The sequence below is a fragment of the Sus scrofa genome, chromosome 13 (assembly GCF_054392235.1).
Source record: "Sus scrofa isolate SSC_HxYL_T2T_F1_AM1 chromosome 13, Sscrofa_HxYL_maternal_Yorkshire_Landrace_v2.0, whole genome shotgun sequence".
NCBI lineage: Eukaryota > Metazoa > Chordata > Mammalia > Artiodactyla > Suidae > Sus > Sus scrofa.
This window is the reverse complement of record NC_139395.1, coordinates 168,342,460-168,366,934: the sequence shown is the minus strand read 5'-3', so window position 1 is coordinate 168,366,934 and position 24,475 is coordinate 168,342,460. Positions and strand designations below refer to the sequence as shown.

General features: G+C 35.8%; 1 protein-coding gene across 23 annotated transcripts in view; it reads right to left on the bottom strand.

The window, feature by feature from the left end:
- The window catches only part of CBLB (Cbl proto-oncogene B), a 308,592-nt gene that overhangs the window by 60,825 nt on the left and 223,292 nt on the right, over positions 1–24,475 (bottom strand). For all 23 annotated transcript variants that reach the window (XR_014824886.1, XR_014824885.1, XR_014824884.1 and 20 more), the window contains one exon: positions 12,705–12,908. Coding sequence is in view for 20 of the 23 variants with exons in the window: in XM_084991427.1 (XP_084847553.1) it covers positions 12,705–12,908 (204 nt within the window). In the remaining 3 variants the exon portion in view is untranslated. The remainder of the gene's footprint in view (positions 1–12,704; positions 12,909–24,475) is intronic.

Sequence of the window (24,475 nt, the reverse complement as noted above, 5' to 3'; positions counted from 1 at the left end):
AGAACAATTCATACTATATTCTCAAAGTGATTTTATACTGTCCTCTTGAAAGACATTCATTTTGAAGCATTATAGTATCTGTAATTTGGCTTAGTCAGAAGGATTTTATGGAGAACATATTAAGTACATAAACAAAAAATGCTTTATCTTTATTGATTATGTGGACTAAATTCACCATAACTTATTCATTTTCCAGAGTTCTCCTAAATTAGAATAAAATTCCCATGTAAGAGAAGGTATTTTTTTTTTTTTTTTTTTACTTTTTTGGACCTTACCCATGGCATATGGAAGTTCCCAGGCTAGGGGTCGAATTGGAGCTGCAAGTGCCAGCCTACACCACAGCCACAGCATCACTTGATCTGAGCTGTGTCTGTGATCTACACCAGAGCTCACAGCAATGTCGGATCCTTTAACCCACTGAGTGAGGCCAAACCCGTGTCCTCGTGGATGCTAGTCAGATTTGTTACTGCTGAGCCATAAGGGGAACTCCCAAGAGTAGCTAATTTAACAGTGCCCTTTAGATAATAACACATTTTTCTTTGCTGAAGCGTTTTTTGTTGTCTCTATGAACAATTCTGCTACTAGGGTACTGAAACTTTGCATTAATTTTTATTGTTGGTAAAATTCAAATGCTAACTATGAGCATTTGTAAACATTTTTAGTGGATGGTCACGTTAAAGGTCACTTTTAATTTACTTGAGTAACTTACTAATTATATTTTTCTTTCCTTCCTATCTGAAAGTCTAAGGAGAAAAGAGGTCTACACGTTGCTTCACATGCCTGCTCATGCTATGTTCTTTGTCCCATTATCCATCATGTTCTTTTACTGACCCTCATTGATCTGAAAGAGCTCTTTATATATTAGGATAGTGAACCTCTATCCATTTAAATTATGGTAAATAATTTTTCCCAGTTTATTTTCTAACTTTTTTTATCTTAGTGATTTTACCACTGCTCTTATTTTAATTATCTAATGACTAAATCTAATTAGCATAATGAATGGCATATTAATCAAGGGATTCTTAAAAGGATCAACTCTTTGCCATTAACTTAAATGAAATCATTTCTTTGTCATTCCTTTTTCTCCATCTGTCCCCTCTATTAGGTTAGAACAAGAAAATGGAAAGCTAAGAAAAAATTACTAGTAAAGAATAGAAAGTAGGATGTGGACAGAGTTAACTTTACAGAATTTATTGAACAATAGAAAGAAAATCATTTATGTAGCCCTAACTGCAAGAACTGGGAAAAAAATAGAATCAATTTTCAAGTATCAGGATAGCTGATTTAAATAATTCCATTCCTTTATCTTGATTTTAAGGCATTCTTGCTTTTTTTCTGGTATTATACTTGCTTTCAGAACTTCAGAATAAATTATCTTTTTTTTTTTTTTTTCATTTCAGCTCCTTTTAAAATACAAAAGCTGGACACCTTGATTCCTGCCTGTATTATCATCACACCAGCATATTTGTCTTACTAACAATTTCTCTTAAGTTCTTTAATACTGGTAGTTGATGATTATGTTTTTAACAAATTGGAATCCTGGTCCTCTAGAAGTTTAAAGACCATGTTTGATTCTTTTATGTCTACGTACTCTCCAATTTCACCAACCTTTTGCTTTGTGAAATGAATAAATGCTATTCTTTATTTTTCTGACAAAATTTACAGAATTCTTTAGCACTTAGAATAGGATGCTAATGACCACCATAAAGAATACAGAAATCCAAATTTGCAATTTTAACAGAAAATCCTGAGGAAAAAGGCCCAAGAAGTAAAGTAGTCAAAAGCCCATCTCAGTATGCTCAGCAATTACCAATAATAACTGGGGACTCATTCTATTTTAGTCACTCTTCATTTTATTCACACCTTTTAAAGAGTGATTTTTTTAAAAGCCTTAAATAAGATCCATTATTATGGAAATGGAAAAACATTTGGTTAAGAAACCTCAAACCCTGCCAGGCTATTATTAAAAACAGGACAAGAGAATCCTCTCCAATTACTAATAAAATGAGAGTTCTGACAATCCCAGAGATAATCAAAGTCGATTTTATAATATTTCTAAGAAGATTTTTACTTAATGAATTTTCATATCTGAACAAGGTAGATACATGTATTATTATAAGGATGAAGAAAAGGACAACATTTTTCTCTAAATGCATAAAAGTTAATGAAGGACACTGATAAAACTTTTATCACATAAAATATTCAAAGTAAAATATTCTAATAGAATAAAAATGAAGTATTCTAATATTTTCCTTACTACTAAACTATTATCTTAGTAGTTCTCTTCTCATATTAATTTGTTAACATAAAAAAACAAAAGATTTTAAAATAGTCTATACAGAATAGTATTCAGAAGGTATCCATTACAGAAATATTTACATACACATATATCCATATGTAATTTATAATGTAAGTATAAATGACTTATGTTGTCTATTTTGGAGTACTGTGCCATTGTTCCCCTTTAGATAATAATCAAAAGCTTATATGAAGAATGTGGTATAAAAGCAACACAATCATTTTGTGCTTATCCACAGTCAAACTTCAAGAAATCTTAATCTGTAGGAATTTAGAGAGAAACTCAAGAGTGAAAAAGAAAAGTCCTCTCAACTTGATCTACAGACTGAACGCAATCCCGATCAAAATCCCAGCAATTTATTTTTTAGATATGGTCAAACTGATTCTAAGGTTTAGATGGAGACAAAAGACCCAGAATAGCCAACATGATAGTCAAGGAGAAGAACAAAGTCAGAAGACCAACCCTACTTGATTTCATGATCTACTATAAAGTTACACTAACCAAGACTGTGTGGTACTGGCAGAAGAAAAGACAAATACATCAGTGGAACAGAAATAGAATCCACCAATATAGTCGATTGATATATGACAAAGGAGCAAATGTAGTTTTCTCAACAAATGGTGCTGAACAACTGGATAGCCACATGCCAAAAAAAAAAAAAGAATCTAGACATAAGACCTTGTACCCTTCACAAAATTAACTCAAAATGGACCACAAACCTAAATGCAAAATGTGCTACAAAACTCCTAGAAAATAACATAGGAGAAATCTGGATTTGGTGGTCACTTTTTTATGTATGGTACCAAAGCTGCCAGCCATGAAAGAAATAATGGAGATAAGGTGAAAGTCATTAAAATTAAAAATTTCTGTCCTGTGAAAGAAACTATCAAAGGAATAAGTCTTTGGAAAGTACACATCTGATAAAGGACTGTTACCTAAAATACACAAAGAACTCTTAAAACTCACCAAAAAGAAAACTAACAATCAGATTTTTTAAATGAGCAAAAACCCTTAACAGATACCTCACCAAAGATACGCAGATGGCAAATCAGTATATGAAAAGATGCTGCACATCCTATGTTAGCAGGGAAATGTGAATTACAAAACAAAACAAAACAAAAACAAACAAACAAACAAAAAAAACCAGATGAGATCCCACCACATACCTTTTTGAATGGCCAAAATTCAGAGCACTGACAACACCAAATGCTGACAAGGATGTGGAACAAGGGGAACTCTTAGTTGTTGGTGAGAATGCAAAATGTTACAGCCACTTTAGGAGACAGTTTAGTGGTTTCTTAAAACACTTGAGTAGTTTACAAAAGTAAACATATTCTTAACATAGAGTATAGCAATCACACTCCTTGGTATTTACCCAGAGGAGCTGAAAACTTATGTTCACACAAAATCCTGTACACAGATGCTTATAACTGCTTTCTTTATAATTGCCACAACCGGAAGCAACCAGTATGTCCTTCAGTAGGTTAATGGGTAATAAATAAGCTGTGGTATATTGAGGCAATGGAATGTTATTCAGTGTTAAAAAGAAATGAGCCATGTTGACCCATGAAAAAACCTGGAGGAAATTTAAAGCATATGATTGAGTAAAAGAAGCCAACCTAAGAAGACTACATACTGTATGATTCCAGCTATATTACATCTGGAAAAGGCAAAACTTTGGAGAGACTAGAAAGATCCATGGTTGCTGGGGTTTTGGTGGAGGGATGAATAAGCAGAGCATAGAGGATGCTTAGGGAAGTTAGAATACTCTTCATGATTCTTTGTATGTCACTATACATTTGTACAAACTCACAGAATTTACTACACCAAAAGTGAACCCTACTATAAATTGTGGACTTGGAACAATCATGATATGTCAATATAAGTTCGAAAGTTATGACAAATATTTTGTCTGGGCATGTTAATGGGGGAGGAGGCTACACATGTGTAGAGGCAAGGGGTACGTGAGAAATCTCTACACATTCCCCACACTTTTTCCATGAACCTAAACTGCTCTAAAAGTCTTAAAAAACAACCAACCAAAAAAAAAAAAAAGAAAAGTCATCTCAATGGAAAAGTTCTGCTCTATTTCTCCCTCCAGGAACAGGGATAAAGAATGAGCACCTTGCTAGCTTACTGAGAATATGGATATTAAATTTGTGTGTAAACTAAGGTTCACGATTTTAAATTATTATTTTATTTTTTTTAATTTTATTTTCCCACTGTACAGCAAGGGGATCAAGTTATCCTTACATGTATACATTACATTTACATTTTTTCCCCACCCTTTGTTCTGTTGCAACATGAGTATCTAGACATAGTTCTCAATGTAAATTATTATTATTGTTTACACTCCACCAATAACTTCGGTAACCTTTCAGATACTACAAATTAGAAGCGACAAAGAGAAGGAAAATGATTAGAAAGTTATATGTGGAGAAATATTGACGGGAGTAAGAGCGGACCTCTCTTTGGGGTTTGACAGTGAGATGTCAATAAACTGCCAATAGGGGCTACTTTAAAGAAGTGCAAACAGCCTCGCAACTGGAATAACCCCAAGGGCCCTCTCCATTAAAATGTTAAACATTATTAACTACATAGAGCTATACTTCTTCTCCTTGAAGTACCTTTTATAAGAAGGACCTAATCTCCTAGCCTGTGACCAGCTTCTATAACCCTGAAATTTCTTTGAAGTTTTATATTTTACTTTAAACATTTATATGAATTTTGCATTCAGAACCAAATATACATGTGATTTTAATTTAAATTTATGATTCCTCTCTCTTCGTGCAACCCTCCCCTTATATCTTGTAGCAAAATGTAAGCCTTAAGAAGTATGTCACATTGATAGCAGTGGCTTCTTATGCTTTTTGGTTCATTCAGCTGCATAACCAATTTTGAGAAGTCAGGGAAGGGTGACATATATTTCCATAAAAATGGCTGAGAAAGAACATTCTAGGAATTAAGAGAATTAACTTTAATCACTGAAAAATACCCTCGTGTGAAACCTCTGATATTCGCAAAATACCAGTTACAGTTGCTTTGAACAATAAGCAATTCCTATTTAGTGCCTAAAGTTCTTCACCCTACTTTAAAGAATATGTATGTAATTATTTCAATTTACTTATGTAGAAAATAAGACTATCGTAAGCTTACCTAAATTACTTAGTTTTTAAAATAGTATTTCAGCTGATATGTTGGTAACTTTGCATTTTCTCTGAGTTTTAAACCTAAAAGATAGTTGAAAATTACTTTAATGTGGCCATGTAATGAAATCATACATTGACGTATTAAAGAAATTTAACCAACCTCTTCCCAAGCCAGTTTGATTCCTGTTTCTTCCTAAAAGAATGACAGGTAATAAGATCTAAAAGAAAAAATACTTCCATAGACATCTCAAAAATACTGATATTTAGTTCTCAGAAGTACAGTAATATTTTAGGGGTCTTAACACTACATAAAAAATAATGCTAATGACAACTGATAATGAACATTTACTATATACCAGCACTGTTCCAATGGCTTTACATTTATTAACTCATTTAATCTCAGCCCCAAGATGTAGGGTTTCACAGACAATGTTACCAAGATGGGGAATTAAATACCCAATGCAAGACACACAGATACGAAGTAGCAAAACCACCAGAATGTGAACCCAGGTTGCTGGGCTACAAGAACTACAGCCTCTTTAAGTTGGAGTTCCCATAGTGGCACAGTGGAAACGAATCCAACTAGGAACCATGAGGTTAGGGGTTCAATCCCTGGCCTCGCTCAATGGGTTAAGGATCTGGAGTTGCCATGAGCTGTGGTGTAGGTCGAAGACACAGCTCGGATCCTGCGTTGCTGTGGCTGTGGCAAAGGCCGGCAGCTGTAGCTCTGAATCGACACCTAGCCTAGGGAACCTCCATGTGTTGCGGGTGCAGCCCTAAAAAGAAGGAAAAAAAAGAATAGTACAGTTAATAACAGCGTCACTGGAGTTCCCATTGTGACTCAGGGGGTTAAAAACTCACTGTAGTCTCTGTGAGGATGTGGGTTTGATCCCTGGCCTTGCTCAGTGGGTTAAGGAAATGGCATTGTTGTAAACTGTGAGGTAGGTCTCAGATGTGTCTCAGAGCCAGAGCTGATGTTGCTGCTGCTGTGGCTTCAGCTGCAGCTCCAATTCAACCCCCAGCCTGGGAACTTTCATATGTTGCAGATGTGGCCATAGAAAAAAACAAAAAACTTTTTCAATGGATAGGATATACTGTGTGTCAGGCAATATTCAAGTCTCTGAGGTTGAAAGGAAGAGCAAGGCATGGCCTCCGCCCTCCAGAAGCTCACAGACTACTACAGAAGGCCAACCCGAAACTAAGCACAAGTGTTCAAGTGCTTGCTTTTCCTAAACTACTACATATTTAAATTATTTTTGAGGAATATGTGACAGTGTCTTCAAGGTCCCCTAAATCATCGATTGCACTTGGACAAGGTAGTTTGTTCCTTTGATCTTCACATACTCATAAAGAAAATGTTACATTTTGCATTGAGAGCTTTAAGAAAATCAGCAAACAGAATGCCAAGAAATGGCAAACAATGACCCTGAGACTTTGGATTGCTTAATGTCATCTGTGACTGCCTGTGTTGCACAGCGAGAGAGGTGAGCGCCCCGGCATGTGGTCAGAATAATTCTTCTTAGGTGGGACTATCCCATGGGTTGCAGGATGTTTTGCTTTTCTGACCTCATCCACTAAATGTCAGTGGTTCTCCTCACCTCTCAGTCATTGTGAAAACCAAAAATGTCCCCACATATTTCTAAGTACCCTCAGGAGGCAGAATTGTGCATAGTTAAGAACCATGTTCTACCTTTTGAACGTCTATTGTTATTTCTGAATTTCACTTTTGTTGTAAATTTTGTCTTTACTGCTCCTGCAGGGAACCGAGCCCTAAATCACATTAAAAGCTAATACTTTCCTAAGAACACTGCAAAAGCACTGTGATCTATACACGTGAATTCTTTTCTCAGGATCAAGAGTACTAGGCATCCTTCACACATAATTAGGAAAAGCAAGAATTAGATGAAGTACTAAGTTTTCAATTAGCAGTATGCATTTTAATTGGTGATGGCAGCATGAGGAGAATGTACAAAGAAAAAAGCATAATTCCTTTGACCTCTAGTCACACCTGTTTTTCTTCATATATGGCCATTCACTAATGCTTTAAGAAAATATGTTGCAGATCAAAGGAATTAATCTTGGTTCATACACTAGGTCAGTCTGTCAACATATTTATTTTCTATCCAAATCTTCATTTGTTTATAATTTTATGTATTTGGTGGACAATATGTTCTATCAACACAACTGCTAAGGAGCTCTTGAAATTTCTTTACACCTTTGGAAAAATGAAACAAAATTCTGACTAGCAATAGACACCTTTTCTTAGCTTTGATCTGACTCAAGTCTAAGGATGTGATCTCACCAATCACACCCTGGAGTTCCTCTAAGTGCTATCTCAGATCCAATTATCCTAGAAATTTTGACAGCTTGAAAACTCAGGCAATGGTACAATTTCAAGTGAAATCAAAACATCCTCTAGTGAAACTCATATAATAGCCTATATCTAGAAAGGCAATCAATACACTGGATTGTAAGTTTATAGGTTCTATTTGCTTCTGTAAGATTAGAATTACTAAATAAACTTATTAAGCAAGCAATAAAAATATATCCTATAGGTTCAGTGTGCTATTATTTATAAACTCCAGTTGTAGGATATCACCATGATAACAGGAATATACAAATAGCTCAGTTCTCTATGCTATGATGGAAGCATTACTTATTTAAAGAATGCAGTATGCTTAAGAGAGAAATGATTTCCCAATATAGTCATCAACCTGCTCATAAAAGAGGAGAAAGATGGAGATGAGTATTTGAAATGGCAGATAAAAGAAAACTGATTCCTTCTTCTGGACAATGACTGATAACTCATTCTCAGAGTTGATAGAATGAAATGTTTTTAAAATGAATGAGTGAATGAGGTAACAGAATGACTGAAGAAACAGAAAAGAAAACCAGGAAGAAGAGCTATTGTGTCAAAATGATCTGTGGTAGGATTTCCCCTCTGGTGCAGCAGGTTAAGGATCCAGTGTTGTCCCTGCAGTGGCTTGAGTCACTACTGTGGCGGGGGTTCAATCCCTGGCTGGGGAACTTAAATGCTGTGGGTGTGGCCAAAAAAAAAAAAAAATCTGTGATTTTTTTCATAACCTCAGCTCTAAGACAGAACTGAACAGAATCTAATTTGGTAAATTTCACAGATATACTCAGTCTTCAGACTAGAATGAAAAAGATGCCTAAGACCAGACCACTGCCCTCAAAGACCACACGAACATGCATGTGCTTTTATTATTTCACTTAAATTTTACTGAGTGTGTCCAGGTTCCAAGAAACACAAAGATAAATAAGATTCTGGCACTGGCCTTCTGAACTAATAATCTAATGGAGAAGATAATCCTTTAAATAAAACATAACAATTTATGTTAACTCCTGAAATATAAGTGCCTTTTATAAAGTGCTATGGGACTATATTGTCATAACAATATTCTCCCAATTATTCAGAAAAAAATTGATACTTGTAGCCACAGTAGTATTTAGGTTTAATTGAAAGTTATGTGGCAATGATTTATGAAATATAAAATTCAGTCTTTTTAATTGCCTAGAGGCATATCAGTGCACATAAAGACATTTAATTGAAATATAATTTCTCAATTTAAAAACAAATAATGACAAATTCTTTAAAATTTTCCAATGTCTAACTGCTATAGGGACATATAGAAATGACACTGCCTGGAGTAAAAGCTTTGTTAAATGACACTTGACTTCTGGGACAATAATGTCTGAGAGAACCGTTCTCTTTTTTGGGCAAACTAAAAAAATTGCTGTCAAAATCTCTCAGCTCCTTGATAGAAAGCTCACCAGTGTGCCAGAGAAAACACAACGTGCATGGTTTGAGAGAGTGAAAAGATCAGGGAAAACCACAAGAGTTACCTTCTGGGCTCGTTTTACCAGTGATTCCCTTCAATTGTCAGTGTCGCTGCTAAAACAGAGCTCAAGTTTCAACGTAATCCAGTGGAAATTAGGCTGAAACTGCAACCTTTCCCAAACTTATACAGGGTAAATACCATTTTCCCCTAAGCAGTAAAGTATACAAAGTTCTTAAAAGAATTACTTTTAAGGCCCTGCTCTCCATCCCCTGATACGAATCACTGAAAGAAGGAAGCCCATTTAATAAAGAAAATTGAATTGCCTTTTTCCTTGCTAGAAAATATTACCACCTAGTTCACTAAACTACCTGAGTTTGTGTATGTTTCTCAAACACTTTTCCGTCATTCCCTGTTATCCATGCATTCAGTAAACACTTTTTAAATGCCTTATGGTACCCTAGAACTGGGGACTGCAATCTTTTTCTTAGAGGATCAGATAGTAAATATTTTAAGCTTTGCAAGAAAAGATGCAAAATCAAGGAAATTATGGAGGTACTTTAAAAAATTAAATATATAGCCATTTAAAATGTAAAAGCATTACTAGCTCACAGACAAACAAAAACAGGCCATAGGTTGCTGATTTTAGTGCTAGATCATATTTAGACCAAGCTAAAACTGTTAGGTTACTAAATTAGAATAGTATTTTGCAACAAGATCTAACTTCTAATAAGAACCTTCAGGAATGATCCAATAAAGCTCTGTCCAATGGAACTACCTATTTCATATTATATATTTCCATTATATCTATCTATAATAGATATTTCAATACCTACAGAAAATGTCCACTGATATCTACAAAATTCAACATTGTAACCACTAGATTCCAGGGGCTATTGAGTATTTAAAATATGTTGAATGTAACTGATGAACAAATTTTTAAAATTTTATTAAATATTAATTATTAAAAATTTACACTTAAATCACCACATAAGACTAGGATATTGGAAAACAGATGTAATAGTTACTTGTATATCAATTAGTAGAACCTAACTGAATTTGCTTGGGTTTTTCGTGACCTGACAGTTAGGGAGGTTTAGGGCATAAAGGTTAATACTAACAGATCGTAATTAAAATTACTCTTAGTTTCTGGTTAAAATTTCATTGGGAGCTAGTAACTATTCGTGATGTACATTATATTACAGAACTGAAAAAACCTTCAGAGGACAGGTGGTTATGCTCTATAAAGTACATGTGTGTGACATGTTTCAAAGAAGACAAAGAGGTCTTGTCTGGCTCACAACTAGAATTTTGAAGTTAGGAAGACCTAGAATAAAACACCAGTTCTCCTTTAGAGTCGTACTGGAATCTTAGGCAAGTTATTTCACCTCTTTCTTCTTAAATTTCTTTCAAGTAACAGTAGCTTCTACAAATTTCTACAAATAATAGCTTCTCCACAGGGTTGGTGTCATGATCAAATGAGATCAAGTATTTAAGAACCTGGGAACAGTGCAAGTTCATCAAAATCATAAATGTTACTGTTTTATTGCCAATATTAATTAAAATAATACTATACAACACATATTTTAGGATATAGTTCACAATCTGACTTGGTAGAAACCATTTCATCATTCTGCACGTGAGCGAGCTACATATGGAGTATTGGATAGATCACTGTATTTTTTTTTTTTTATGGCCATACCCACAGCATGTGAAAGTTCCCAGGCCAGGGATTGAATCCGAACTGCAGCTGTGGCAACAATGGTTCCTTTAACCCACTCTGTGGGGCTGGGGAATGAACTTGCACCTCTGCAGTGACCTGAGCTGCTGTAGTGGGGTTCTTAACCTACTGCACCACAGCGGGAACTCCCATATCACTGTATTTTTTATCCAGCAATGAATTCTGGCTCTAGAACCTCCTAATGCAGCCATGTCACATGACTAGTCTGAGCCTCATTTCCTTATCTGAAAAATGAGAAGGGTATTTACTTATTCAAGTTGAGAGAATAAAATATGTGAAAAAGTTTTGACTAAGAAAGTTCATATTAAAATCAAATCTCGATTCCCTGTTTCCATTTGAGATTTTTCTTTCTTGTTCATCTTTTAGAGTGACTAAGGAATAATTACTTCCTTTCTTCCATCTTTTGGGCCAAAGGGATCACAAATAACTAAAAACTGAATGAAACTGTCAGCATTAAAGGGTAGAATCAAGAGCAGTTTCTCTGAGAGTTAAAATTATGACATTTAAGAAAAACCAGTGAAGTAAAGAATAAAAATCATCCCAGACCAAAGTAAAATCTGAGAGTAGCCATATCAGTGAAATTTGTATGTAAAAACTCCTAAGGATAAGTACTTGGTAAGCATGGAACACTGGAACACAGAAAATTCAGGAGACCAAGAAGTATATTTTGACACAACCCTAAAGAGGTAATCTCCCAAACGCCTCATCTGTTCTCTGCACCAAGTGTTCCCCTACCATAGAGGTAGATGCTTTTGGCAAATACAACCTGATGCCATTACACATTCTCATGTTTCCAAACAGATGGCAAATAGGTTGCATGTTACCTGCCAAATCCTAATGAATTGCACTGGAGGTTCTATAAGGCTGTTCAGGCCAAGTCTGAATTCAGCAGGGATGAGCACCATGACTGATGAGCCATGTCTGCTGTAGGTCAGGATGAAGGAGGGCACCTTCATATTGTGTTTGTAGACACTTTGCATACCACTCACTTCCATCTCTCTGATTTTAAGAGCAAAAAACTTGAGTGTAATCTGAATTTCATGTATCTTCCTGTACAAAGAATAGCCTGATAGCTAAGAGTCCAGCTCTCATCATCAGTACATTGCTGGTTGGTTAATTACTCAGTTGTTATCCTGGTTCAATGACTAGTCTCTTGTGGGTTTGGTTATATAAACTCCAACTGGGCAGTAGCATCCATTCCTAGTGAACTGACAAAGTTAATTTTCTGAGTCGGCAATATTGATAAGCAAACTCCAGATTACAGTAAATTCATAAAGTTAAATCTTAGGTGACTTCTTAATAGCGAAACAGAAAGCCAGCTTTCCTGGTAAGAAAGTAACCATCAGACCCTTCTAGACTTCAACAAAGATGATTTTTAATCAGTTTCACCACTTCTAATAATTTCCTTTTTTAAATTTTTCTTCACAGATGTGCTATTGCCAGTCTTCGATGGTATTTAATTCTATACAAAAGCTCTCACTGTCTCTCCTTTTGGAGTTTAAAACCAGTGAGGGAACTCCGAGCACTCTAGTTCTTCCTAGTTCTTCCTCAGCCCACAATCCCATCAGTCTTTCAGTGATACATCTTCACCTTTCTTTTGATTCCTGAATCTCCCTTGCCCAAACCCAAATACCCTCAGTCTTACCCCACTTGTGACAACATCGTTTCTTTTTCATGTACGCATAGCATCCAAAAAAACCTATGTTTTCTAGTTTTACCTTTCGAACATTTGCCAGGCGATTCATCATCAAGGACTCCTCTCGGTCGTCATCATCATCCAAGTCCAGCATCGGCATTCCAAAGGGGTCAATGATGCTACAGCACCTGGATCCTTCATCTCTTGGATCAAACGGGTCCACAATTATGGGCTCTGTTCCTTTTATTTCACAGCGACAGAAGGGGCAGCCTTGGCCATCTGACTCCTGAACAGACACACAAAAAAGTGCTCATTGGTCTTTGTTCAAATAAAATAATACTGAGAAAGGCCAATATTCTACAACTATAAAAAAAAAAGTTGCAAAAAAAGAGGTTTTAGTGTAGGAGGTGGGGGTAGAGGAAGATCTATCTACAAAGTAGTAGAGTGGAACAGGGAGGCAACAAAATCTATGTTCAGTATTTCAGATTTTCAAAGAAAAATTTCCTTTAAAAAACCCTTTGATTTGCCAAAGAAAGGGAGCTTAACTTTATGTTACTGAGTGTTCACTTATAATTTAATGTATCAAAACTAGAGTCCTGCAGAAAACTGGAAATGGTATCACGTCCCTCTTTAACAAAAGTTACTGGTTCTAATTAAGCATTCTATTAAAAGGACATTTTGAAAAAAATTCATATAAATAAAGTAATAGTATCAATTAGAACAATCCATTTCAAAATTAATTCTGGTAAAGTACCTGTGCATATAACTGTGGTTAAATAGTACCATTTTAATTCTCTAAGTCTTTAAAGTCTTGACTTTCAAGCAATCAGAGGGAAAAAAATTTCTATTCAGAAATCATCATCTGTCCTGAGAGCCTGTCATCCTGACACAACTCATACGGAATGTAGTAATATGTGAGATATCAAGTTCTGCCCTTCGTTTTGCTTTCAAACTACATATTGCAAAAAGATCTGTACAGATGCTTTAGGTCCAGAAATTCATTTATTGGTAATGAAGTTTTTGTTTAAAACCTTCCAATTCCATTTCACAAAAACTACATTAAGAATTCGGTTGATAGGGAAATAGGACAAGACTATTTTCTCACCCTGCAGATAATGTTGCCTTCTAAAGTTAGATGGTGCATGATATTCACCACCATCTTTTTATTTCTGCATCATACCCTAACTCTAGTAGTATGTTATTTAACTTCTAGAAGAAAATATAGTCAGTAAGCTTAATGACATAGGTCTTAGCAATGATTTTTTTGAACCTGACACCAAAAGCAAAAATAAACAAGTGGGATTACTTCAAACTAGAAAGTTTATGCATAGCAAAGGAAACCATCAACCAAATGAAAAAGCAACTTACTGAATGGGGGAAAATATGTGCAAAGTATTGATCTGATAAGGGGCTAACATCCAAAATATATAAAGAACTCATACTACTCAATAGAAAAAAAAAAACAAACTAACAATCTAATTAAAAAAAATAGGCAAAGGACCTGAATAGACATTTTTCCAAAGAATACATACAGATGGCAAACAAATACATACAAAGATGCTCAACATCATAATCATCAGGGAAATGGAAATCAAAACCACCTCACACCTCTCAGAATGGCTATTATCAAAAAGATTAGAAACAACAAATGCTAGCAAGGATGGAGGCAAAGAAAACCCTTGTGTACTGTTTGGTGGAATGTAAATTAGTGCAGCCACTACGGAAAATAATATGGAAGTTCCTCAAAAAATTAAAAATAGTACTACCATACACTCCAGAAATTCCACTACTTGATATTTACCTGAAGAAAAAGAGAACACTAATTAGAAAAAAAAAAAAAATGCACTCCCATTCATGTTCACTGCAGCATTACTTGCAATAGCCAAGATATGGAAACAACCTAACCTAAGTGTCTATCAATGGATGAATGGATAAAAAAAAAGAAAAAATTGGGAGGGGGTGTATGTATATATACACAATGGAATATAATTCAGCCATAAAAAAGATTGAAATCTTGGAGTTCCCGTTGTGGTGCAGTGGTTAACGAATCTGACTGGGAACCATGGGGTTGTGGGTTCGATCCAGCAACTCAGTGGATTAAGGATCCGGTGTTGCTGTGAGCTGTGGTGTGGGTCACAGACGCGGCCTGGATCCCGCGTTGCTGTGGCTGTGGCGTAGGCTGGTGGCTACAGCTCCGATTCAACCCCTAGCCTGGGAACCTCCATATGCCGCAGGATCGGCCCAAGAAAAGGCAAAAAAAGGACAAAAAAAAAAAAAAAGATTGAAATCTTGACATCTGCCACAACATAAATGGACCTCAAGGGCATTATAATGAGTGAAATAAATTAGAAGAGGACAAATATCATATGATCTTTCTTATATGTGGCATCTAAAAATTAATTAATTCAAAACAAAGATAAGCTCACAGAGAACAGATTAGTGGCTGCCAGAGGCAGAGGATAGATGGTGGGAGAAATGGGTAAACTGTTGTTTTTTTTTTTTTAGTTTAAATAAGTTGAATGTCACTAAGTAAAAAATTAAAATATAACAGAGCTAATAATCCCTGTGTCTTTAATGGATGAAGGATGGAAAGCAGTACTCTGGGCCCTAAGTAAACACTTCATTCATTTACACATTTTTTGAATTTACAGAAAATTTCAAACAAAAGCAGAGAAAAGTGTAATAAACCTGTATGTAGCTATCTCCCAACTGCAACAATTATCAATTCATGCCCAATCTTGTTTCACCTATACCTTGACTTGTTCCCTCTACCCCTGAATTATTCTGAAGCACATCCTAACATTATACAAATTCATCTGAAAATGTCTTAGTATGTGTACCTCAAAACAGAAAATCCTCTTAAGACCTAACTACAATACAGTTATCATAACAAATATCGATCCACTCAATCTAAATCATATTAAATTAAAGTCATATGTTTTTAATTTATTTTTTACTTTTTATTTTTCTGTCTTTTCTAGGGCTGCACCCACAGCATATGGAGGTTCCCAGGCTAGGGGTCTAATCAGAGCTGTAGCCACCAGCCTACACCATAGCCACAGCAACATGGGACCGCATCTGCAACCTACACCACAGCTCTCGGCAATGCTGGATCCTTAACCCACTGAGCGAGGCCAGGGATCAAACCTGCAACCCCATGGTTCCTAGTTGGATTTGTTAACCATTGAGCCACAACGGGAACTCCTATCTTTTATTTTTTAAATGATTTTTATTTTTTCCATTATATTTGGTTTACAGTGTTGTTAATTTTCTACTATACAGCAAAGTAACCCAGTCACACATATGTATATATATCTACACTTTTTCTCACATTATCCTTCATCATGCTCCATCGTAAGTGAGTAGATATAATTCCCAGTGCCATGCAGCAGGATCTCATCACTTTTTTATTTTTTTGCTTTTTAGGGCCATACCTGAGGCATATGGAAGTTCCCAGGCTAGGGGTTGAATTAGAGCTACAGCTGCTGGCCTGCACCACAGCCACAGCAATGTGGGATCTGAGCAATGTCTGTGACCTACACCACAGCTCATGACAATGTTGGATCACCAACTACTGAGCGAGGCCAGGGATTGAACCGTATCCTCGTGGATACTAGTCTGATTCGTTTCCACTGTTCCAACGAGAGCTCCATAAAGTCTTATTATGTTTTAGTACAGTGCTTAGAATGTGTGAGCAACTGTATTCATCTACAAAGGCTTCCTTAGAACGTCCAAAGTCAATCTGCATGTTGTTTAGTTAGGGATGACTTCTAGTTTATGCTGTTTCCTAGTTTATGTGATCTATTTCCTGATTAAGCGCTATTGAAGAGTGAGCTTGAAAAGTGGAGGAGGTGAAAGGCAATAGCATGCTGAGAGTATAAAAAAGGACTGGGAACGGTTCCTCTAAAATGAAATTTAGGTTTTTCCACATCTCTCCTACCTTAAAACTTAATGCTATACAAATTACTATGTGAGAGCAGCTGATTTATGAGTATACATCACAAAAGTCATTTTCTGTTCAGCTTTATCTTTGAGCGTTTACATTACTAGGATCAAAATCTAACTGCAGGAGTTCCCGTCGTGGCGCAGTGGTTAACGAATCCGACTAGGAACCATGAGCTTTCGGGTTCGATCCCTGGCCTTGCTCAGTGGGTTAAGGATCCGGTGTTGCCATGAGCTGTGGTGTAGGTCACAGACTCGGCTTGGATCCCGCATTGCGGTGGCTCTTGTGTAGGCCGGTGGCTAGAGCTCTGATTTGACCCCTGGCCTGGGAAACTCCATATGCCACAGGAGCGGTCCCAGAAAAGGCAAAAAGACCAAAAAAAAAAAAAAAAAAAAAAAAACTAACTGCACTGTAATGCATTTTGACTTGCAAACACACAGCACACAATGTGCCTCCTCTAAAACAATTTTACCCACCACTTTCTCTGTAAACTAATTTCATACGCAAATTAAGCTTGACCATATTCTAAAATTTGGTACTCAGATTCTCTAACTTTGGGGCTATTTTGGTACTCCACCTTCATTCCTTTCAGATGGTTGATTTGTTTGTTTGGCCATTCCTGTGGCATGTGCAAATTCCCAGGCCAGGGGCTGAACTTGCGCCATAGCTTTAACCAGAGCCACAGCAGTGACAAAGCCAGATCCTAAATACACTGAGCCTCAAGAAAACTCCTCTCAGAGAGTTGATTAACCACATATGAAGGATGTCTTCAATAGACATACATAACTAATCAAGATTATGCCTCAATAATTAAAATAACATTTCTGTCAACGTATACTTAATTCAAGATCACAGAGCATACGTTAACGAAGAAAGACAGTCCCCAACATATTCAAATCCTGAGAAAACTGAGAGGAATTACTTGGACTCTGTCTATTCTAATTCACTCAGGAGATTTCACTTCCTCAAAGAAATCCTCCCAAACCAAAGGATACAGAAGTTATCAGTGAATACCATATCATATGAAAATTAACTATGTACTTACTGATAAAGTTACTCAGACTAATTTATCAACCATAAATACTCTAAGTCAATGATATTAAGTATAACTTTAGGTAATCAAAGAACAAATTAACATTAACAGAAAAATAGAAAAATTTTAACTTCTCCCCCAAATTCCCACATATCACCATTGGTATGTATCAGCCATCTTCCATATTCTTTATTTAAATGTTCTTTAAATAGATATTATCTCTTAAATAAATCTTTTAATTTTTAAAGATAAGCATCGTATATAGTATAATTTATTTGCTCTCAGTCTGATTATTTGAGGGCATCCTTTAAGGTCAATCACTTCAGGCCTTCCCACATATACAATATAAATGGAGGGCCCTAGAGAATATATGAGTCTCATTTTGGAGTACACTTTATATTTTTACTATGTGTGTGGTTCCCATCTCAGCAACTTCTAATGTACATTACTGTGCTTTACTTCACACAGATTTGAAGTTTCCATAATTTTTTTAAAACATGCAACAATTATAAATAAATAGATAAATACATATATACATATACTGAGAGCAGCTTGGGTCCATACAAAGCCTTTTCACAGCATAATATATCCCACAGAAACTCAGTAGCTTCTTGTTATAAAGAATGAATGAGAATAGTTAATGGTGATTTTGAATAAGCAACAGTGAGAGAGATCTTTGGTTTTGGTGTGCTTTTATGATGGGCAAGAGAAGATGACACTGATGAATCTCTTCTAGTTTTAATTTGAGAAGTCACAAAAACAGTAAATTAGGAAAGGAACATAGGCATTCTGAATCAGGAAGCCTGGATTGAAAACCTATACCCACCAATTACAGCTATAAGACACTGGGTAAGCCATTTCATCTTAGGTATAGGTAGGGTATAAAGAAAGAATACACATTTTAGGAGACATCTTAAAGTGAGATAATTTAATTCAAAGCGTTCCAAAGTGCTATGCAGATTCCAGTTGGTATAATTACTACAAAAATGGTCTCAAGAACAAAGAAAAGTCATAAGATAGCTGAGGAAACAAATTGTAGCCATAACATGACTCTCAAAGCAAAAGAGGCGCTCTAACAGTTAACCACATTTGTACAGAACAATGCAGTATGTAATCAAGGACAAATGCTAACTTATGACACTCTTGAAGGCAAACATTTTCTTATTTGTAGTACTAAGGTTACAAAGTTTTACCAATATTAGAAATGTGAAGGTTGACTGCTATTGAAGGAAGATCTATTAAAAGATTATTTCTGGAGTTCCCGTTGTGGTGCAGCAGAAACAAATCCAACTAGGAACCATGAGGTTGAGGGTTCGATCTCTGGTCTCACTTAGTGGGTTAAGGATCTGGCATTGCTGTGAGCTGTGGTGTAGGTTGCAGATGTGGCTCGGATCTTGCATTGCTGTGGCTCTGGCATAGGCCGGTAGCTATAGCTCCGATTAGACCCCTAGCCTGGGAATCCCTATGTGCCACTGGTGCGGCCCTAAAAAGACAAAAAAAAAAAAAAAAGATTATTTCTTAGTGCCTTGAATGTGATCCTTAGAGCTGGCTTCTCACCTCTCTTAGATAGTTACACATTTTTCCACAGCAGTACTATCTAAATATAGACCATCTAGTAATCCCTTTTAACATGTCATATTAAAATCAGTTTATTAATTTTCATCTATGGGCTTTTTTGTTAATTACTATTTTGAATACTCCAATATCTTTTAAATTCTTCTGAAAAAAATATGCAGGAGAAATAATCAGAGGAAAAGTTAATTTTACTTTTAATTGAACTAAAGTCCTTGGCAGTAATTCAAAACAAGGCTGCATATCCAATTGCCATATGTGTATCCATTTTTATGCTAGAAGGAAGATTTGAGGAGTTCCCATTGTGGCTCAGTGGTTAACAAATCCAACTAGGAACGATGAGGTTGCAAGTTCGATCCCTGGCCTCGCTCAGTGGGTTAAGGATCCAGCATTGCCATGAGCTGTGGTGTAGGTCACAGACATGGCTCAGATCCCATGTTACTATGGCTGTGGTGTCGGCCAGCAGCTACAGCTCCGATTGGACCCCAAGTCTGGGAACCTCCACATGCCACAGGTGCGGCCCCAGAAAAGACCAAAAAAAAAAAAAGATTTGAAGAGTACAGTTTAGTCTGTGCCATTCATGAGCTCAGAAGACATTTTCTAGATTCCTGGAAAGAAAAATAAGATGAAAACAGGTCCTTTCTTTACACTTTATGTGGTAACCCCACAACATGACCACGGCATAATACGCTACTACAAAAAAGAAGACATGGAGGAGTTCAGGGTAAAGAAAATTAATATTTGTGGAACAGTGTGGAAGGGAAAGAGAACTCTCCAAGTTTCATTGCCAAAGACAGAATGGAAACGCCGCACCCAGAGTGGTAATGCTTCAAAGAATGCCTCTAGAGAGGTGATTAGTCAGCTTACTTAGTATTCTGTGCAAACTCTGCCTTGCTTATCCAATTTATTAAATAACACAGATGTTTCAGAAGGAGAAAAAAGTATCTGACACCTCTTTGGAGGCATGACTAATGGGCCATTATGACAGCAATTAAAGAGTAACCACTTGCAGCCTGTAACAACTAACTGACACCTCTACTGTGCATTTCTTAGGGTTTCTGTTAATTACATAAAATTTAAGTCTCCAATGAATTTCAATTAAACCAAAGTAGGGCATCAAATGGAAGGAAAAGTTGGTGAAGAATGACTTGCTAAAAATGCACAATGGTTGAATATCTAATGTTTTATGGTCAGGGTTTAATATTTCCTATCGCGACTCTGATTTATCAGAGCTTTTTGGCAGGCATGCAGACTTTAAAATCCTTTTCCTATCAGCATGCTCAACCAAAGTAGTAGAAAGCAACAAAATGTCTCTCATCCATAATTAAATTTGAAGGATAACAGGATATTCATTTCAAGTGATTATTAAATTCCATAACCCCCTATAAAATTTTCAAATTTAATTTTATCTTCTTGAGGGTAAGGACTATGTCTTTAATACAAACTTGGGATACAGAAGCTGCTCAAAGAAAGTTTCCCAAATAAATGAAAAAGGTCATAGATTTGAGATCTTGGAGAGACAGATGGGTAAAACATTCTATGTCAGCTTCTATCAAGCCAGTTAGGGGAAACCAAATTATCCTGTGCACAATTAAGCCTGAAAACTTAACTTTCTCTGATTAAAAAAAAATATGTAAAACAAAAACATTGGCTTTAAAATCAGAAAACAGATTCCAGCTCTTCACTATTTTGAATAAGGAGCAAATTGAAAAGATATATTATATGCACTTACATTCAGAGACTTAATACTCATACATTTCCCATTACATCTACAAGTTTAGATACAATGTTTTTGACAATATATTGCTGAACTATGGAAATGTTCCATAATTTTGTTCATGTTGTTCTCATACTGACCATCAATCAGGTTAAGTCCAACGAGCATCTCATTATGGCTATGATGTGAGGTTTTTAGCATAGCTAATGTTAATTGTGTTTTAACTGGATTAACTTTATTAGACTTTCATTTTTATTAAATAACAAGGACATTTGAAAAATAACATGTTTAAATGATTGAAGAATGCTGCTGTTCATACCACAATATGAAAACTGTCAAAATAGGTCTATTGATTGGTAGGAAGCAGCACTGTGTGAAATCTGTTATGTAAATGTAGAAACATTCTGCTTATCTAAAAGTGGAATTGTTCAAAAGTTGATGCTTCTTTAACCACTAAGATCCCATTGAGAAATAGAGTCTATGGAACATCACTTAGACATTTTCACACCTTGACCTAACAACAATTTTCTTCAGGGTAAAGAAAATTTGAACCAGAGATTGCTAGGCATGCTTCTAGGTGTATAAAAGCAATAAAGAGAAACTTGGTCTTCTCCCCTGTAGGTTAATGCCAGTAATACTGCAAGCAATGAAAAAAAAGTACAAAAAAACCCCCAAAAATGTGAAAAGTTGAAAGGAATCTCCCAGAAGCTAATGAATGGAACAAATGGATCTGAGGTTTAAAAATCTTAGGATTCATTCTCAGATCTTGAGCACGATGAAAGGTCTTTGAAAAGATCACAGATACTTTTCAGAGGAGAAATGTACAGAATACATTACAAGGGCTTTTCACAACTGATCTATAATACCAATGTCTTTTTACCTTAGTCCTGTAATTCTCTTTCCTTTACATTATCTTAATCCTGTAATTCTTAGTCCTGTAATTCTCTTTCCTTTACATTATCTACTATAGTATCTATAGGTATTTACCAAGTAACTATCAGTGTGGAGGTAGCATGCTGGGGGAAAGAAATTCTAAAATAGCAATCCACATTCTAGAGGAGAAAGGTACATAATATGTATAATACAAATACAGAGAGGTAAGAGCTTACAGAGAGTATACAAAATGTATCAGAAAAATATTAATTATGAACTGTGTTGTGTGGGAAGAATTTTAAAGATGCTAAAATAATGCCTTTGAGTATTTTTTGTTAACTTATATCCAAAATTCTATGTTTATATTAGGTTAATAACATTCACTATGACATGACTGTGATTTAATTTGATCATTATTTCAACTTTGTAAGCGCATTTGAATTTGTCAGTTTTTTACTACTTTACTTAGAAAACTACCACTTTATTACTACTTTTTCATACACTGTCTCCTAAAATTTTACTCAGAGACATTTTTAGCACTTCACAATTTTACACTTCCTCAATCTCTAAGTGTAAAACTAAGAAGTACTTCAGATTAAAAAAAAGAGGAAATTGCAAAAGTTAACCATTTACAATGGACATACTTTCATGTAAGGTCATTAGAGCAGTATGAAAAATCATGAAGAAAATCAAGGAAATGATTAGCTACAAGCAAGAGGAACTGCACCATTTGGAGGATACTGAGTAATATATAGAAAAGTTCTCAAAATTTTAGCCAACCTAATCCAACAACATGCACCACATTATGCACTGCATGATGCAAAAGATCATGCACAACCACGTGGAGTTCATCCCACGTTCATAAGGATGGTTCAACATACCAATCAATCAGCATCATACACCACATTAACAAAACCATAAGATCATCTCAATAGATGCAGAAAAATGAGTTGACAAAGTCCAACATGCATTCATGATAAAAATTCTTACCAAAATGGGTATAGACGGACCATACCTTAACATAATAAAAGCCATTTGTGACAAACCCACAGCAAATATAATACTCAATGGAGAAAATCTGAAAGTCTTCTCACTATAATCTGAAACAAGACAAGGATGCCCACTCTCACCACTGTTATTCAAAATAGTACTGGAAGTCCTAGCCACAGCAGTCAGACAAACAAAAGAAATAAAAGGCATCCAAATAGGAAGAGAAGAGGTAAAATTGTCACTGTATGCAGATGACATGAAAACCTTAAGGACTCAACCCAAAAACTAACTAAACTGATCAACAAATTCAGCAAAGTAGCAGGATACACGATGAACATTCAAAAACCGGTTGGATTTCTGTATACTGACAATGAAATATTAGAAAGGGAATACAAAAGTAAAATACCTTTCAAAATTGCAGCCCAAAAAATCAAATACCCGAGAATAAACCTAACCAAGGAGATGAAAGACTTATATTGCTGAGAATTATAAAACATTAATCAAGGAAATTAAAAAGGATGCAAAGAAATGCTCCTGGGTTGGAAAAATTAATATTGTAAAAATGGCCATACTACCCAAAGCAATCTGCAGATTTAATGCAATCCCCAGCAAATTACCCATGACATTTTTCACAGAACTAGAACAAACCATCCAAAACTTTATATGGAACCACAAAAGACCCAGAATTGCCAAAGCAATCCTAAGGAACAAAAACCAAGCAGGAGGCATCACTCTCCCAGACTTCAAGCAATATTACAGAGACACAATCATCAAGACAGTGGGGTACTGGCATCAAAACAGACAGATGGACCAATGAAACAGAATAGAGAACCCAGAAATAAACCCAGACACCTTCGGTAAATTAATCTTTGACAAAGGAGGCATGAATATAAAATGGGAAAAATACAGTCTTTTCAGCAAATATTGCTGGGAAATGTGGACAGCTGCATGCAAAGCAATGAAACTAGAACACACCCTCATGCCATGCACAAAAATAAACTCAAAATGGCTTAAAGACTTAAATGTAAGACAAGATACCATCAAACTCCTGGAAGAGAACACAGGCAAAACATTCTCTGACATCAACCTCATGAATATCTTCTCAGGTCAGTCTCTCAAAGCAACAGAAATAAAAACCAAAATAAACCAATGGGACCTAAACAAACTGACAAGTTTTTGCCCAGCAAAGGAAACCAAAAAGACAACCTACAGAATGGGAGAAAATAGTTTCAAATGATGCAATGGACAAGGGCTTAATCTCTCAAACAAAAACAACTTATACAACTCAACAGCAAAAAAGCCAACAAACAATGGAAAAATGGGCAAAAGATCTGAATAGACATTTCTCCAAAGAAGATACATAAATGGCCAACAGGCACATGAAAAAATGCTCAACATCAATGATTATTGGAGAAATGCAAATCAAAACTACTCTGAGCTACCACCTCACACCAGTCAGAATGGCCATCATTACTAAGTCCACAAATAACAAATGCTGGAAAAGGTTTTGAGAAAAGGAAACCCTTCTACACTATTGGTATGAGTGTAAATTTGTACAACTACTCTGGAAAACAGTATGGAGCTTCCTCAGAAAACTATATATAGAACTACCATATGACCCAGCAATCCTACTCTTGGGCATATATCCAGACAAAACTTTCCTTGAAATAGACACATGCACCCACATGTTCATCGCAGCACTATTCGCAATATCCAAGACATGGA